Genomic DNA, 17,589 nt, shown 5'->3' with positions numbered 1-17,589 from the left:
AGCAGCGCTGACCGGAGCACCAGCCGTCGAAGTCTGTTCTTTCGCTGTCTTTGGCGGTGGTTAATAAGTAATTAAAGAGGGGACGAATATATAAACGACTGGAGGTCGGGAAATATAACAATTTTGCAATAAGTTGGAGCTCCCAATAAGGCGACCAGCTAGATGGTCAGACAAAAACAATCTGAGGGACCAACACATGAGGGATTTTGGATACACTACACGTCACGTTAGGGATAGTGTTACAGGCAAGCCCATGTCGACGTCCCATTTCAATCCTCAAAAGAAAAGATGCAATACTCTGCGATTACCACTAGATGTTGGACTATATGCACAGCATGTGATTCTAAGCAGATTAACAAGCATCAGAAACCAAATTATTAGAGAAAGACAAACAGCAACATACAGTAATACAGAATGACAAGTGACAGATGCAATCAGTTGTCAGCCGGAGAGCTCTCTGACGGTGTTAAGCCAGAGCGTGTCTCATATAGCCTGTCAAGTTTCCATGACGTTTGTAGACATTTGGTAATACTAGGAAGCAGACATTTGTGAAGAAGCCTTGTGGTTACATGCAAGGTACATTGTGTAGCAAGATCAGTACGCAACTTTGGCGTACACAACTGAATACTCCTTATAAAGTGGTATTTGTACACAGCTGTGGAAAAGTACTGGGAGCGGGTGTCTCATGGGTCCCAAGGCCAGCATTAGGTTGTGGCCTGCCGATCCAAGGCCGGGTGTGGGCATGACAGGAGAGCCGGATGTAGGCCTCAGGTAAAGCCATGGTGAAGGATCTGGGGCCTAGCAGGGGAGGATGATTGCTAGGAGGTATAGTATCAGAATAATCCTGCCACATCAACCCCCTAATTTGGTCATCCCTTGGACCGGGAAAAGACCACAGGGCGCAGGTTGTTCTTTTAGGAGGGATGGTACTGGAGAAGGAGGTGTGGCAGTGTATACTGTAATGGGGGACAACTAAGGCCAGTCAAGTTCAGGAAATAACAGTGGTGAAAGGAATTCTTCCGCTAGCGTGTGTTGGGCTGTGTGCCCAGACATAATCTAGGCATCCATTAGATCGGCACATGTCCTTGAGATATTTGGTATTTGAGGAACGCATTGGTATCTGGGGACATGAATGCTGAAGTGCTGGGCAGAAGTCCCAAAAAAACAGTCAGCAGAGGCAACATGTCTGATATGTGTTAGGGATACCAATGGCTGTGCTGGTGGTATTCAGTCCAGGCACTCCCCAACTTGGTCAGTGTATATCACAACAGTGTACCTAGATATACTGGGGTGGAAAGACATGAGGAGGGGGAGGAAGGACAGGGTCCAATACTTTAAAATCAATGGCACTGTGCAACAAAGAATTATATCACATACAGATATTACAAGAAATCTGGCCCACCAGTCAGGGCAGTAGCTTGCCCACGGGATGCTTGCTTGGGTTGCCTGTAAACGTGAAAAGTGAGCACTAATCGTTTGCAAGACATTGCAGGCAGATAGGCATGTGATCAGAGAAACATCAGTTATGCAGTGGGCCTGCAGTGGCAACAATATTCTTAACTTGTGCTGTCTAGCCCTACGCAGAATGGGGCCTTATGCCCAAAAGTTAAAAGCAATTTTGGTGATCTGTGGACCTGGGTAGCAGGAGATAGCAAATGGCAAAGTTCAGAAAGCCAGCAGGATATATGCTTGGTCAGGTGTGGAGCAGAAAGGTAGCAGTTCGGCATGCTGAAAATGTTTGCAGGCTGGCAGCTCTGCAGGAGAATAGGCTGCCCAATGAATAAGGCAGAAGATGCATAGAGCAGGTCTACAGACCAGCTAGGAGGCAAAGACCCTGTCACATCACATGGGTCAGGTGGAGCTGGTCTGTGATGCAGGAAAAGGACAAAGACAATTGCTAAGGTGCTAGGCTCACCCAGCCGGCCCCCCAGACCTCTTGTACTGGTGGGCCCTGGTGCCTATACTCCAGATGTGCAGCTTTATTATGCATGAAGACCAAACATATTTTGAGAGCGTTGGGCCACCCGCAGAAGGCATAAGGCAGGTGTAGCAGGACGTCAGTGCACTTAAACCTGTCGGTGACAGTGGTACTGGTACCTCTAGACTGGTATCAGAGTGTCGTCATCTAGAAGTGAAGGATGAGGTACTCCACAGAGCCTGTCCTTTGTGGCCCTGGTGGGCAGCTGCAGCAGGATGTCTTTGTCCTAGACCCCTGGAGGTGGCAGCTGGGCTGGTGTTTCCGGCACCACTGATGGCAAGGTGGCGTTGTCCTGGTCTTTTGGCTGTAGTTCTTCATCAGCTGGTGGCGCTGTCTTTACACTGTGGCGGGTGTGGACACAGATGTCGAGGCCTCTGCAATGGCCTGCGGTGTGGGTTGTCAGCAGGACCTGGTAGGAAGGCTTTTGCAGATGAACCCTCAGGACAACCCAGTCTCCTGGCAGGAGGCTGTGGCATGGTGCTTTAGGTAAATGAGGAAGTTCTTCTGTTAATTACTGGAAGTGAGAACTGACAATGAGCATTAGTTTTCTTTTTTTTCACTATGACACCACAAGATCATCATTCACTTGAGGATTACATAGCTCTTGAGCTAGTGGGGCAGTCATGGGCATCCTCACGGGTCTGCCTATTACAATCTCATGTGTTGACAGGCCAGACGTTCTGCTACCAGTATTTCTATTGCCCATCAAAACAAGAGGGAGAGCATCTGGCCAGCTTAGGCCTGTTACAATGCACACCTTGGCAAGGCAGTTTTTCCGGTACCCATTTCGAGCAGTGGAACTTTTGAAGCATACTTTGGGTCTTGCAAATCTTTTCAACAGTCTGTCCTGTGAAATGAATGTCCCCGACAGAGTTTACGGATACTGGAAGGCCACACCATGGGATGGCTCCTTAAGTAGTCTCTTAGCAACAGTGATATAATCAGCATATTTACAGAGGTAGTCCTCAGTCCATCCGGAGAATTTGTCTATGACAGGACATATTCAAAAGAAGGCACATTTTTGATTTGAGATCAAGTCAATTTGTACATTCACGAACCGTCTGTGGAGTGGGTCATGTGCCCGGGGAGTTTGGACAGGCTTTCCCGGGTTGTATGCAAGACAAGTGGTGCAGTAGGCGCAGTACTTCTGTGCAATGGAGGGGAACTTGTGAGTGAACCAGTATCTTTTGGAACTTTGCAGTAATTTCCCCCTTACTTGAATGCGACACAGAGTGAGCAACACGTGCAACGTATGGCAACAATGAATGGGGGGCCACTAACCAGACCGTGTTATCACGCCCTAGGCGATCAGAGCAACAAACACAACCTTTAGTTTCCCAGCTCTGTTTCTTGCTCTGGGGGGGCGCCTCTTGCTGGTCCCCTAGTCCAGAAAGGGATGCTCGGGGGTCCTCAAATGAGAGGAGAAACAACTGCACATAATCTGGAGCCTGCGGGCCACGGAGGGACGCATTTATGGCACGGTGGTCTGCCATGCATTTCCCTGCAGAATGCTATCTGAACACTTAGTATGGGCCTTACATTTCATGATGGCCAGCTTGGTGGGTAGCAAGATAGCATAAACAGTTCTTCAACATAGGGTGCATTAAGGATAGGTGTCCCTTGGGCAGTGAGATAACCTCTCTGTTTCCAGAGAGTTCTATAATCATGTGACATGCCAAAGGCATAGCAGGAATCTGTGTATATAGTGTGTTGTGTGGCGATGGTGCAGGCCCTGGTGAGGGCAATGAGTTCAGCAGCCTGTGCTGATCTCACTGATGTGAGCTGGAACGCTTCTGTGGGCTCAAGGTGGTAAACATAGCAAATCCTGCCTGTCAATTTCCTGTGAAATCTTCTAAGACACGAGCCGTCAACAAAGTCCTAGGTCAGCAGTGGGGAGGGGGACATCTTTGAGGTCGGGTCGTGGAGAAGAAACTATGTCAACCGCAGCAAGTCAATCATGCGGGTGACCATCATAAGGAGTGGGGTAAAAGGGAGGAAGGATTAAGAGGGGCACATCTGATGAAAGTGATATTGGTGGTGGAGAGAAGTAATTTTTCATACTTGGTGAGCGGGCCACTGATAGGTGTTGCGTTTTACCACGGAGGAGTAGAGACAATATAGAGTGTGGCACTGACACATTTATGTGGCGTGCCAGTGCAATGGTGTCAACTTTGGAGAGCAGGATGAGGGGCAAGAAGGCTTACTGTTTGGAAAGGGTTTCAGCCCAAACCTTTTAAAATGCCTCCAACATACTTTTCTAAAATTGGGTTAGCCAGCGTGCCTAAAAAGCATAAACTTGCAGGATTTCAAATGTGATGCTGGACTGCACTAAACATATAGTGGGAGATGAAGGACGTTAAAAATTAAAACAGAAGAACCGCACTACTATAGAGGAAAAGTATTGGTGTTTACACTTTTAGTGGCTCACAGTCTAAAGCCATGTTGAGTCTAAAGTGAACAAAAGAGTGCAGCAGTAGTTTCCTTTAGGAACAGTGTAGCACACGCTTAGGGGAAAACCCCCAGTTGATTTTTAGACAAAGCTGTATAAAAGCAAAATCTCTAGATTATTTGAGGTCTAAATCCCATGTTAGCTATTTATTCAATCAATTAATGTTTAGCGAACTCAAGAAAGGCGTGTCTGCACTCCTGATTGAGTTCCCTCTGAAGAATGTTGAAATATTGCAGGACGTAAACGTGAATGAATCTCGTTCAAGAGAAGATGTCTTATGAAAATCCACCTTACATATTTGTACATTTCTGAATTTCTATTAATGATATATGAAGAACTTTTGTCAGAAAGAATTAGATGTGTTCAATTTTATATTTTAATTTGATGAGAGCCATGTATATTCTTACATTTTAATTTAATTATAAATTGCACTATTTAATCAAACATTCTTGCAGCTGTAATTGAATTTAACTAAGCTGGGTAACTAAGATAATTACAATGTTAAAAAACAGGTGGGTAAATTAGGCAGAGTTGCTGTCAAGATTCTTAATTTCAGATTGGTTGATAGTTTCAAAAACTTGCAGTGTTGTGTTTCTACAAGAAATGTCTTTGTGCAGCAACAATACTACCTCAAAATGCTGTCTTCTATGTATAGTATCAGATAACTCAGTCTGAAAAGTGACAAAACCTAATGGGAATCTCTGACCTATGGTTCTTCTCAGTGACAGAACACAGGGAATTTGAATTTGTACATTGAAAAGCTTTATTGAAAAAGGTGGAATAGCAAGGCGTTTTGATTTTCAGTATTTTGTGCAGCCTGCATCTTGCCTACTTTGGGATTACTGGAGTAGTCTAATGGTACAGAGTTCAACATCTGTATTGTGATCAGCCTAATTGCTTCACACCCTCTGCTTTCGAATACTTTAAGGGTATGTGTGGGTTCAGAAACCACACTGTGATATGTGCTGTTTTAAGATAGAATGGAATCAAAGTCAACATGCATGGTTGTAAACGAACATCAAGAGATCTAAATGAATACTACGACACGTGTGTGTCAGAATATGTGCCTTGTTCTGCTTAGATTTCCTTAACAATTCCTACCTGTTCCTCTTTGGTGTAGAGTTGGAAACACTGTGAAAGGGTGCACGTCTGTGGCTGATGGTGAATTTCACGCTGCACACGAACGCTCTCAGAGTCTGGGACGTACTCTTCCTCTGTGTTCCCAAACAAACTGGATATAAGAATACAAAACAGTGGGAGAGGAACCTCATTACTAAAGAGGATAAGACACAGGTTCTGGGTAATTAACAGTTGAGACCATTTCAAGCAGCCCAGTGAAAATAACATCACAAGGTAAGGGGAGTTGTCCTAAAGTCCCACTTGAAGATAATACTTTAGTAAGCTATCCCAGTGATTGATTGTAGACCCCCCCCCAACTCTTAGTATCAGTCTGTACTACTCAGAGACCTTGGTCGAGTGGCAGAGCAATCAGGCTTATCTTAAGAGGAAGATGGGAGCTGTAGGTAAGTACACTGAACTTAGCTAGTAATGCAATTCAAAGAAACACTTGGACATAAATGTATATTAAAATATATATTTATTATATTTACACAAGATATACTTTTAAATACTTAGCACAATCTACCAAAACACTTAGGAATACTTTAGAATAGAGTTTTACCCCTTCTACTGATCCATCTGAAGGATGTCCCCTTAGAAGATCGGGAAGCCGTTAGTTCACTCTCCTCTTCTTCTTAATCAGAGGCAAAGAGCAAAGCTCCCATCTCTGGTCTGGAAACATAAGTCTTCAGACGATTGGTATGAAAGACTGTAAGGGCCTCCTTGGGGTTGCCCAAGTCTATCAAATAATTGACCTCTCCAAGTTTCCCCACAACTTTGAAGGGTGCTGTCCACTTATCCTGTAAGACCCTCTGTCTTACTGGGGACCATGATGAGAACGCGTTGGTCTGGAGTAATCTCCATGTTTTCCTTCTGGTCATACTAGAGCTTGACCAGCTTTCAAATTCTCAGAAGACTCATCATCTGTGTCATCCTCTGTCGGAGGCCTAGCACATAGTCAGTAACCCTTAGTGGCTTTAGGGAAGGACCACTCTCCAGACCCTCCTTAATCAGGGCCAAAGGGCCACTGACAGGATGGCCATGAAGAAACTCAAAGGGACTAAAGCCGACTGCAGCTTGAGGAACTGGTCTATAGGCAAAGAGAAGGCATGGCAGAAGAAGGTCCCACTTTCTTCTAAGTGGTTCTTCCAAAGTTCCAATCATGCTCTTCATTGATCCATTAAACCTCTCGAACAGTTCATTTGTCTGAGGATGGTCGGCAGTTGAGAACTTGCAGGTAACCACACAGGTTTTCCACACAACCTGCATGTAGTAGGACAATGTTTGACCTCGTCAGATACAACCTCCTTAGGAAATCTTACTCTGGCAAAAACACCAAGTAGGGCACTAGCCACTGCTTGAGCATTAGCATCTCTCATTGGAATTGATTCAGGGTATCTAGTGGCATGGTCCACTACAACAAATATAAATCTACTGCCTGCAGAAGTTGGAGGTTCTAGGGGACCAACAATGTCAATCCCCGCCCTCTCAAAAGGAACTCCCACAACTGATGGAGACACTAAAGTTGCCACATTCTTGGAACCACTTTTACCAGATAACTTGCAAGTGTGGCAACTCCTACAATGTTCTCGATTTCGGGACCCATCTTGGGCCAGTAAAGGTACAAAGATATCCTCGCCTTGGTCCTCTTAAAACTTAAGTGACCAGCCAGGGGGACTTCATGTGCCAACTGTAGCAATTTAAAACTCAGTTCTGGGTGTACCATCAGTCTCTTGAGGTCCCCTGGAATAGACTACATAGGCTCACTGTAGAGGAGTCCATCCTCCCAGTACAGCCTATGCTTACCAGGGTTTTGCCCTTGACTCTGGGAAACTGACTGTCGACTGAAACCTTCTACAGAGGGAACCTCCCTAGGGCCCCTACTGAAATCTGTCCTTGAGGGTCCACCTTCTGCAAGCAAAGTCTGCAGCTCAGGATGGTCTCTTGGATCCAGATCTTCCAGACAGGGTTGAATTTCCTCCACCTCTGACTCATCAGAAGACTATTATTCTGGGGATTATTTTGGCACCAACTCAGACTCAGCTGGTGGTGGGGTCACAGGGGTGACCTCTAGGTTTTCTACAGGAACCTTTTTCCTTGTGGAAGTTTTGGGCTTGGGGCCCTTCTTTCCTTTGGAGACTCTGGGTTTCCCCTTGGACTCAGTCGGAAGGTCTCTTAAGGTTGCCTCCCTTGCTTTCCTAGTTAGTACTCTTCTCTTCTTAGAAGGGGGTTCTGGGGTGCTGGAAACTACACCCAGGGCCTTTAAGTCATTGCCCAAGGGTACCCTACCTGGCATCTCTGACTGGACAATCACAGTTTTTTTAACAGTCCTGCCATTACATGTATAGGTAGCTGGCAGTATGGGACACGTCTGGGCTGGACCTCCTGCTAACGTGGAAAGCCTTTTGGGAGCCTTAACAACTTGCTTGGGTTGAAAATGTTTAATCTACTACAGTTCTACTGCTTCCAGTGTATCTAGTGTCAGGGGTGTACTGGACATTTACAAGTATACTGTCTTTATAATACTCTTTAGTATTATCAGGAATAGAATTATATACCTCAATATTCTGTTTTTCCCAAAGTCCCAGAGTTACTAAAGAAACTCTAGCGTGAACACCAATGGGTACGTCAGCTTGAAGGTGAACGTTAGCCCCTGTCATTGGTATATCCACATCATATGTGAATGCTAGGCTGACAAGAGGGGATCCCTGAAGCTTTACCCTTACATCTGGGATCTCCTTTCACATGGTCACTGTTAGGACAGTTTTTCTGACATCCAACTAAGGGATTAGTAAAACCATACAACTGAGACGGTACAAAACTCGACTCGTGGTATAAGGCTGTATCACCAGAGTATATTGTAGCATAGACAGAGCAGCGAGGCTCATCTTTGGAGGGCTGTAGGAAGGTACAAAGAACGTGTAATATACCAAGGGTTCAACAGAAACATTTACAATCCTAATTATAATAAAGAATAAATGTTTATTACAAATACATTTAAGGCCAGGATAAGTCTAGGGTTAAGTACTTTTTCATAAGAGTCATAATCACAGTATACAAACACAGCACAATGCTTTACAGTACACAGACCAAAGAATAGACCCTGTTCAGAAAACGACCAGTATTTCGAATGAAGTCAGACCTTATCAAACACATTTAGTATAGGACACACCTATTCATGGGAGTAAAACCAAAAGTTACTTTTAGATTGCTTTACAGTAAATCAAGGGTAGTAGTAGACCCTGTCATTCACGCAGTGCGACTCAGTTTTAGGAATCACTTAGTAAACCCACCCAGTTACCAGGATACCTTTCTGAATATTGGAACACAGAATCAAGGAACAGTATAAACCTAGAACAACATTCAGGATAACACACAGTTATACCAGGCCTTTTGGTGTAAAACAATTAAAGTTGCTTTTCAGATCAGTGGAACACAGACTAAGGTAAGCAATAACTTTCTACACTAATTTAGGATTGCACCAGGCAGACCAAGGTCAGCAACACCTGCAGGACACTTTTTAAAAATGGCACACAGCTATTCTAGGCAGGTAAAACCTAAGGGTGTACTATAATATTACAGTTGCTTTTCAGATCAGTGGGACACAGACTAAGGTAAGCAACAACTAACTTATTTGAGGAGGGTATACAGCTATTCATGGTAAGTAAAACCCAAGGCAGACTTATTCTAGACACTAAACAGCAGGGTCAGGGGAAGCAACACCCATTTGGTAAACGTATACACTAATATTCTGAAAGAAATAGTTAAGTGAAGCCAACAGCATTACTTTTGAAAAAGAGGCATAACCAATTCACAGGTGAGTAAACTAACTTTGCAGAATGGCAGAGCACATTCAAGATAAGTAAGAACTTTATGGTTTATTTATTCCGCAGATTCATACAGAGAACAGACATTTCAAAATATTTGTGAACAATTCTCTTTCAACTTAAGCCACAACCCCTTTAGAGTCCCATAAGGTGTCTCTGTTAGCTCTGCGGGTTTTAACTTTTCAAACTCCCACACCCAACATCCTTTCCCTTCCCCCCAGCCCCTCCTCCTTCCCCAACTTATTCGGTTCCGAGTTTGTTTATTGTTGAGATCTGCCGGATATCTTAGTCCAACTCGGCTAGTCTTATTCAATTTTTAATAGGTGTAAGCATTTCTAAGTATCCAGGGTCTGAAGTAGTGAGGTTCTTTATCTTTTATCATTTCTCGGAAGGGTTCCCAAATTGCCAGAACCTTGAGATATCTACCAGCTTGCAGTGCGCAGATCTTCTCCATTGCCAAAATTCCCCATATTTTAATCCACCACCACGCAATTATTGGACCCTGCACCGTTTTCCATCCCTGGGCCAGAGTCAATCTTGCAGCCGAAAGCAGGTGCGTAATTAGCGTGGCCTTGTGTCCCCTTGCTGCATATATATTTTCAGCTACCGCCCCCAACAAGACAACTTTCGGGTGGTATGGCATCATGATTCCTGTCATTGCCTTAATGTGTCCCAGGACCTCTTTCCAGAATATCTGTGGCTTAGGGCAAGTCCACCACATGTGGAAGAAGTCCCCTATTCCCCCACACTCCCTCCAGCAGAGCGGGGAGTATCTAGAGTTTATCTTATGCAGTCTGGAGGGGGGCATATACAGGGTCGGATTGGCCCCTCAGCCTTTCGGCCTGCGGACAGACCGAAATCGTCCCTGGAGAGTGGGGGCCGGTTTCTGACCATGCCGGTTTTGAAGTAAAAAAAAAAAATAGAACAAAAATAAAAAATGTTCTCCAATTTATTTTTTCAAAAAGCCTTCCATATTTTTAGGTTGATAAATGAGAACCAACACAGGTTGGGTTATTTTGTATGCATATTTGTTCTATAAAAAAAGAACTTAAGCATAAGCGCTATACAATAACATACTATAATTTGGCCTTGGACGTCTGCTTGGATTCACAGTAATTTAGTGTACTTAGGACAATGCCAATTGATGCCACTTCCTGTTTTGTGAAGGGGTGAAAGGTCATGTTTCATCGCTTCCTGGGATGTCACTTTGGGGAGGGGTCAAATGACATCACTTCCGGTGATGTCAGAGGTCAAGGGTCGCGAGGGGTGGCCACTTTTGAGGCAAGGGGTGGGCCACTTTTTTTTGGGTGACTGGGCCTATTTCTTTACCCAGTACGACCCTGGGCATATACCATCGGTAACAGACCTTGTAGGCCGATTCTTTGATTGCCGTGCATCTAGAGCTTTTATGTGCCATTTCTCATCTCCTCCACCACTTCTCCACCGTAATAGTGTCCCCAAAGTCCTTTTCCCACCTCGTTTTGTATTGCAAGACATCTTCTGACAAGAGCCTTGAGATTCCTCTTCTCGTTGAGCCCTCCTGTAGGGATAGTTCGAGATCTATCAGGGGTCTGTTAGCGGCCCTTTTGACAGTTGGATGTGTGATCCAATGCCTTAACTGGGTATATCTGTATCTTTGATATTCTTCAATATGGAATTTCTGTTTACATTCCTCAAAAGGAGAGTGGCTCTCCATCCCGGAACATGTCAGCCAGGGTAAGAGTTTCGGTTGCGCCCCAGCCTTCCCAAAACTTTGCTTGGAGTCCCGGGGTTGTACGCTATTGAGGAGTGCAGGCTCAGCCCACGTGGAATGTTCCTCCTCCTTAATTCATCGTCCCAACTATTGAGTGCCACCATAGTGGCTCCTAGCAGTTTGCCCCTTACGTGACTTTTGTGCAGTGGAAGGGTGTGTAGTGTGTTTAGCGGGAGCGTAGTAACCTCCTGTTCTATTTGAACCCAGCCCCGGTTGGAGTTTTGAGCCGCCCAGTATAGCACAGGTGTTATATGTGCCGCCCGGATATATCTCTGTATGTCTGGTAATCCTAGGCCTCCGAGCAGTGGGAGACGTGTCATGATTTTCTGTTGAATTCGAGGCCTTTTACCTTTCCACACAACAGCGGAAATGGCTAATTGCAGAGCTTTAGAGACTCGTGGCAGGACACTAACTGGGAGGGAACTAACGACGTATAGCATACGGGGGGAGTAGGGTCATTTTTACAGCCGTTATTTGGGCAAAACAAGACAGCTCCTGGTTATCCCATCTACGCAGGTCTTCCTGCAGTTGCTTCCATAGCGGTTTAATATTTACTTCGTATAGATCACTACTTTTCCCAGTTAAGCGGACACCCAGGTATTCTAGGGATTCTTTTTCCCAGGATAGTGGAAGTGACCGTTCTAGTTCTGCGGTCTCTCCTTGTTCTTCTGTTATATTCAGGGCTTTAGATTTCCCATAGTTTATGTGGAATCCTGAGACCCCCGCAAATTCTTGGAGTTTTTGCATTACCCTCGGCAAGTGTTCCCAGGTATTTGACATGAAAAGCAAAGGATCATCTGCGTATAACGCAATTGTCTGTTTGGTCTCCCCGCATTTCACTCCCACGATATTTCTATCCTGTCTGATTTGTGCTGCAAATGGCTCCATTGCCATGGCAAATATTAACAGGATAGGGTGCAGCCCTGTCTAGTACCTCTCTCTAGCCCGAACTGCCCAGAGCTTCGCCCGTTGATGAAGAGGTTCGACGGGATACGGAAGTTTGCCAATACCATGTTGCTAAAATGCAGCCCACATCCGAACCTCTCTAGTACCAACTTCAGATACCCCCAGTCCAGACTGTCAAATGCTCTCCTGGCATCCAACGCTGCCAAAGAGAAGCGAATAAGTAAGAACTTTTGTAACTGCTCAATAACAAAGGGGCAGTTAACAATCAACTCTTTCACAAGTAAGTCATTTTTAAACACTTGTTATACTTTTCAACGCAGAATGCCTTTCTTATCCAGTCCTTCCCTAGCATATTGCATGAGTTCTCTCAGAGGCAGAAGAGGGGCTGTAGTGGTCTAGGAGCCAGCTGTAGGCAGGGTGAGAAGGTTCAGTTTCAGGGAAAATCAGAGTTCAAGAGGAAGTCTCTTCAAACAAGTAAGTATTTCACTTTAGAGTTAGTTCAGGTCCAGGAACTTCAAAGAAGTGGGCATGGGTGAACTGGATGAGGACTCCCAATCACAGAAAACACCCAAAGCTATACAGAAATTGCACAGGCTTAAGGTAAGTAAACGCCCCAGCTAACAGTACTTCAGCAAAGAAGAAGTTTGCAGCGGGGGAGACTTCAGGATCTGCAGCCAAAAACCCGGTCAATTAATTCCTGGTCATGAAGACAGGGTACTGGAAGGGATTTTGCAGCAGGGATCAACAGGGAAAGCTCTAGGCAAGAGTTTCTTCATGGCTGGATGTGGCTCTGTGGTTTCGGTGCCCTTTTCAGGAGCCAGAAGACTGAATATCGCCAGTCAGATTTTCATCAATTACAAGGTCCAGCACTCTGGTGAGGGAAGCTTTCAGACTCTATTCACATTGGTGGAGGTCCAGCAGGATGCCACCAAAGTTTCAGCTCGATTCGGAATTCGGCAGACCATGCACTGCACGATGGCTTGAGGTCTCGTGGTATTGGGGCATTGCAGCCCCACAGAGTCGCAGCACGACAGGGGATGGCTCAAAATGCAGGTCTTCTTAAGTCTAGTGGATCTCACCAGGCCCCCGGTTGGTTTCATAATTTTTTGGAGTCCCTAGGTCGATTGGAAGGAAGGGCAACAGCAGGCTCCAGTTACACAGCAGGCTCTCCAGTAGCTGGAAATCGTCTCAGCCACATTTCCTTCACTTTCCTCTTCGAATTCAGGCCAAGTGTTAAACTACCTCTTCAGCATCCAGGATCAGAATTTTATGCAGGAACCCAGCCAATCAAACAGACTTGCAACATTCAAAATTCGGAGGTTGGCAGGCCTTTCAGCACAGCCAGCTTCTGAGTTTGAACTGGATTCTCGCAGTCAGGCTGGAAGGCGAAGGGCTGCAGAATTTTTGACTTCTCCCTCGCATCCAGTCTTCACAGACACTCCGGAGCCTGATGTGGCTTGACCCAGGCAAGAGTTTCTTTGCGGTTGGATACAGCACTGTGTTTTGGCGCCCTTTTCAGGTGCCAGGAGAAGACTGAATATCGCTGGTTGGATTCTTGTCTCTTATCTGGACCAGCACTCTGGCTTCAAGGACTTAAATCGAGTTCCTGGAGAGCCTGGGGAAGGCCACCAAAGTTTCAGCTCGATTCGTAATTTGGAAGACCATGCAACGCACGATGGCTCGAGGTCCCAAGGTATTGGGGTGTTTCAGCCCTGCAAGGTTGCAGTATAGCGTTGGATGGCTCAAAATGCAGGTCCTCCTGAGTCTAGTGGATCTCACCAGGCTCTGGGGCATGGTGGTCGTTTTTGCGACCCCCCAGGTCTATTGGAAGGAAGGCCAACAGCAGGCTTCAGTTACAAAGCAGGCTCTCCGGTCGCTGGAAATCGCTGCAGCCCTATTTCTTTCATCTTCCTCTTCGGTTTCAGCTCCAGTGGTCGACTTGTCAGAAGTTTCCAGGTTCAGAGTATTTAACAGAAACTACAGCACACATTCTGCAATCTCTCCTTGCATTTTACAGAAAGGGGTGGTCTGGCTTTCCAATAGGGACAGCCAGCTCCCGCCATTGAGACTGGGCTCATTTGAGGCAAGGTGAAAGACAAAGGGCTGCAGCGTTTTGGACTCCTCCCTCGCTTCCTGCCTGGGGCCTTGGCGGGAATACAAAGGATTCCTGCCGAAGACAAAACTCCCACTAAGGTCGTTCCTGCCTAGAATAGTAGGGGGAAGACCTCAAACTAAAACCAAGCAAGAAATGGCGAAAAAAGAAGGATCCCACCATTTTACAAAAAATGGTGGCCCTTTCGTGCATTACACAGGCTGAATTAACAGCGTGTGTGTAAAAATTATGAAGTCATGAAGGCAAAATCACTGCAACCAGCCATCCAAGCAAACCTGCAATTGGAACGAACATGTAAAAGGTAAGTAGGAAAGGGATACATTGCATCCCCTCAGCACTCCACATAAGGTGGGGTGTGCTGGCTCACTATATAAAATGTAAAGGGGGGATGGAAATCCCTCCTTACTACTTGGGAACTGTAGTTCACCCAAATACATGAAAGAGAAAATAACAGGGGAGCCCATGTGGGTAACTCAGCCTAAGCCCAAAAGTTGTAGGAAACTAACTTCAACCATACACTATTAATCAACCATAAAAAGAGTAAAAGACTAGGTGTGAGGGGAATAAGATAAAATAGTTACCTAGTCATAGAAAAACTTTTTGGGGTTGACCAATGTCAGGAAGATTTATCAGAGATATGAAAATCTTAGCTAAGAGTCACCAGACCCACAAACCACACATTGCCCAAATATAAATATCTTCTGGAATAGGGGGATTTCTGATAACCTCCCTCAGGTTTGGTCCGAGAGGTTTCAATAGCCCTATAAGGTTGTTTGATGCAATTTACCCTGGTTATGTTTGTGGCCCTATTTTGCTGGGGGATTTTTGGAATGATCCTTCTAATGCTTCTTCCCATACTCTAGCTTGTGAGGAGCCCTGTTGACCACCCACAAGTCAGCAGCCAATGCTGGCTTCTTGGGGTCCAGTTACTTAGAGTCAGCGAAGTGCAGTCTCTGCTCTGGGGAACAGGCATCACAAATACTTTCCAGCATGAAGAGACACTTGATGCCTTAATTAGAGCTCGCCTTGTAGCCCTTAATCCACCCAGCTAAGTTTTCAGGCTTTCACACACCCAAGTGGCCCACAAGTTACCATCCCTCTTCTTGTGGTCCCTGAACCTTAGGTATTGGGAAGGGGTATTCAAAAACCTGGCTATGAGAGCAGTTTTTCACCAACTGGTAATCTTGTCTATCAATATCTATTAAGTCCATCACAGTCATTCTGGGGCAGCCTAGAGATTGCCCGCGGAACAAATTCACTTTCAGATATACCTTGCACTTCACATGTAAATTCAAATGTACTCAGCCAATTAAGAATATCCATTTTTGCATCATACAAACTCAAATCTTTGAGGAGACGAAGGTTCCTGCTTCTGGAGTGGTCTCGCAGAGAGGACTCAAACAGAAGTGGAACCAAGGGACAATTTATTAATGTCTTGATCATGCTGCATATCCCTCCCCCCCACCAACCCGAGTTGCAGTTCCTTCCTCATCTCTTTGTCTCTCATCTCAGACTGAATCTCCAGTTTTATAAATTTAAGCTGAATTTTCAGGTACCCTATCTCTAGAACCAGCTCAGCTGACATGTTAGACACAGGTATGGGGGATGTCAGTGGATTGGAAGGTGGATCAAGATATCACATTAACATCCACATCATCTGCCACACTTTCTGGAAGTTGAGGGCTCAGGATTAAACTTTGACCATCATTTTCCAGATCAATTCTGGGAGTAGGGGTTACAGGCCTACTCACAGATGTTTGGTAATCTAACAAACGTTGAATTAACCCTGCTTTTTTCCTTTTTTACCAAGATATTTCTCTTTACACAATTTTATTTTTCAGCAGCAAGAGCCATCAGAGCTTCTGCCTTATAGTTTACAATTGTGGACATGGTTTAGTACTTTTAATTATAGTAGCCTTGACGATGGACTCTTTGAAATACAATACAACTAGGAGTCAATGTAATACAACCTACAAAAATACCACCAGCTGTAACACCAGTGTTAGTGGAGTTTTCTTAAAGTCCCACTTGGAGGTAAGACTTTAGTAAGGTATCCCAGTGGTTTGTAGGTCTCCCCAACTCTTAGCATCAGTGTATACTACTCAGAGACCTTGGTAGAGTAGCAGAGCAGTCAGGTTCATCTTAAGAGGAAGATGTGAACGATAGGTAAGTTCACTGAACCTAGCTAGTAATGCAATTCAAAGAAACATACATAAATGTATATTAAAATATATATTTATAATATTTACACAATATATACTTTTAAATACTTAGCATAATACACCAAAACACTTCGGAATACTTCAGAAAATTTTTCAAAGGCCACTGCTTAGTTTGTAGTTGCTGGCGGTGACATTTGTTACATCTTTTGACAGTAATGACCGTTCCATCGTATTACCAGTAATAACAAGCACTCACAAATCTTAGCAGAAATACCGTAAAACATGCATTACCCACCGTAATAGCGTTTCTGACGATTGTATCTGCTTAGATTCACATGCTGTGCATATGGGCCGACATCCAGTGGTAACCGCAGAGTATTGCATCTTGTCTTTCGGGGACCGAAAGGGGACGTCGGCATAGGCGTGTTTGTAACACTATCCCTTTCGTGACGTGTAGTTTACCCAAAATCCCTCACGCGACGAGGTCCCTCCGATTGTATTTATTCTGCTATGAGGGAGCCCAAGGCTATTGTGAGTACATAAAGAGAGAACGTAGTAAAACTTCTATGTTCCTTCCACCCGAGCGGGGAGGCAGGGTGGGCGCATGTGAATCTAAGCACATACAATCATCAGAAATGGTATTACGGTGAGTTATGCATGTCTTCTGATGCTTGTTAATCTGCTTAGAATCACATGCTGTGCATAGACTAGCGAGCAGTACCCAGAGTCGGAGGTGGGTTATGAGAAGGAACAGTAGTGAAAAGATGTCTTAATACTACTTGTTCCACCTGAGATTCAGATCTAGAATGAGTGTCTAGGCAATAGTGTTTTGTAAAGGTGTGTACAGAATTCCAGGTTGCCGCTTTGCAAATGGACTCAAGGGGAACATTTGCAATGAATGCTATGGAAGCACCAGTGCCCGAAAGAGAGTGTGCTCTAGGCTTGAAGGGCAGTTCTCTCTTAGCAAGATTATAACAGTGTGATGCATTTGAAAATTCCACCTTGAGATAGCTGATTTAGAGACAGGATCCCCTTCTCTATCAGCTGCCAATGAAATTAAAAACTGGATGTCTTCCTCAGCGGTTTCGTTCTTTCCAGGTAAACATGACTGCCCTGCGCACTTCTAGTGTGTGTAGGCTTCTTTTGGCCATGCTAGTGGGATTCTGGAAGAAAGTGGGTAGTTCGATTGATTGGTTCACATGGAACTACGAGATGAATTTAGGGACAAATCTGGAATGAGTGCGCAGAACCACCTTATCCCTGTGGACTGTAACAAAAGGGT

General features: G+C 44.9%; 1 protein-coding gene across 2 annotated transcripts in view; it reads right to left on the bottom strand.

Moving 5' to 3' along the window:
* Window positions 1-17,589, bottom strand: part of USP31 (ubiquitin specific peptidase 31) — an 821,813-nt gene that overhangs the window by 275,441 nt on the left and 528,783 nt on the right. For both annotated transcript variants that reach the window (XM_069647404.1, XM_069647405.1), the window contains exon 11: window positions 5,529-5,658. In XM_069647404.1, the coding sequence (XP_069503505.1) occupies window positions 5,529-5,658 (130 nt within the window). The remainder of the gene's footprint in view (window positions 1-5,528; window positions 5,659-17,589) is intronic.

The sequence above is a fragment of the Ambystoma mexicanum genome, chromosome 2q (genome assembly GCF_040938575.1).
Source record: "Ambystoma mexicanum isolate Mex_15411 chromosome 2q, UKY_AmexF1_1, whole genome shotgun sequence".
Lineage (NCBI taxonomy): Eukaryota > Metazoa > Chordata > Amphibia > Caudata > Ambystomatidae > Ambystoma > Ambystoma mexicanum.
This window is presented reverse-complemented; position numbering and strand designations above follow the sequence as displayed.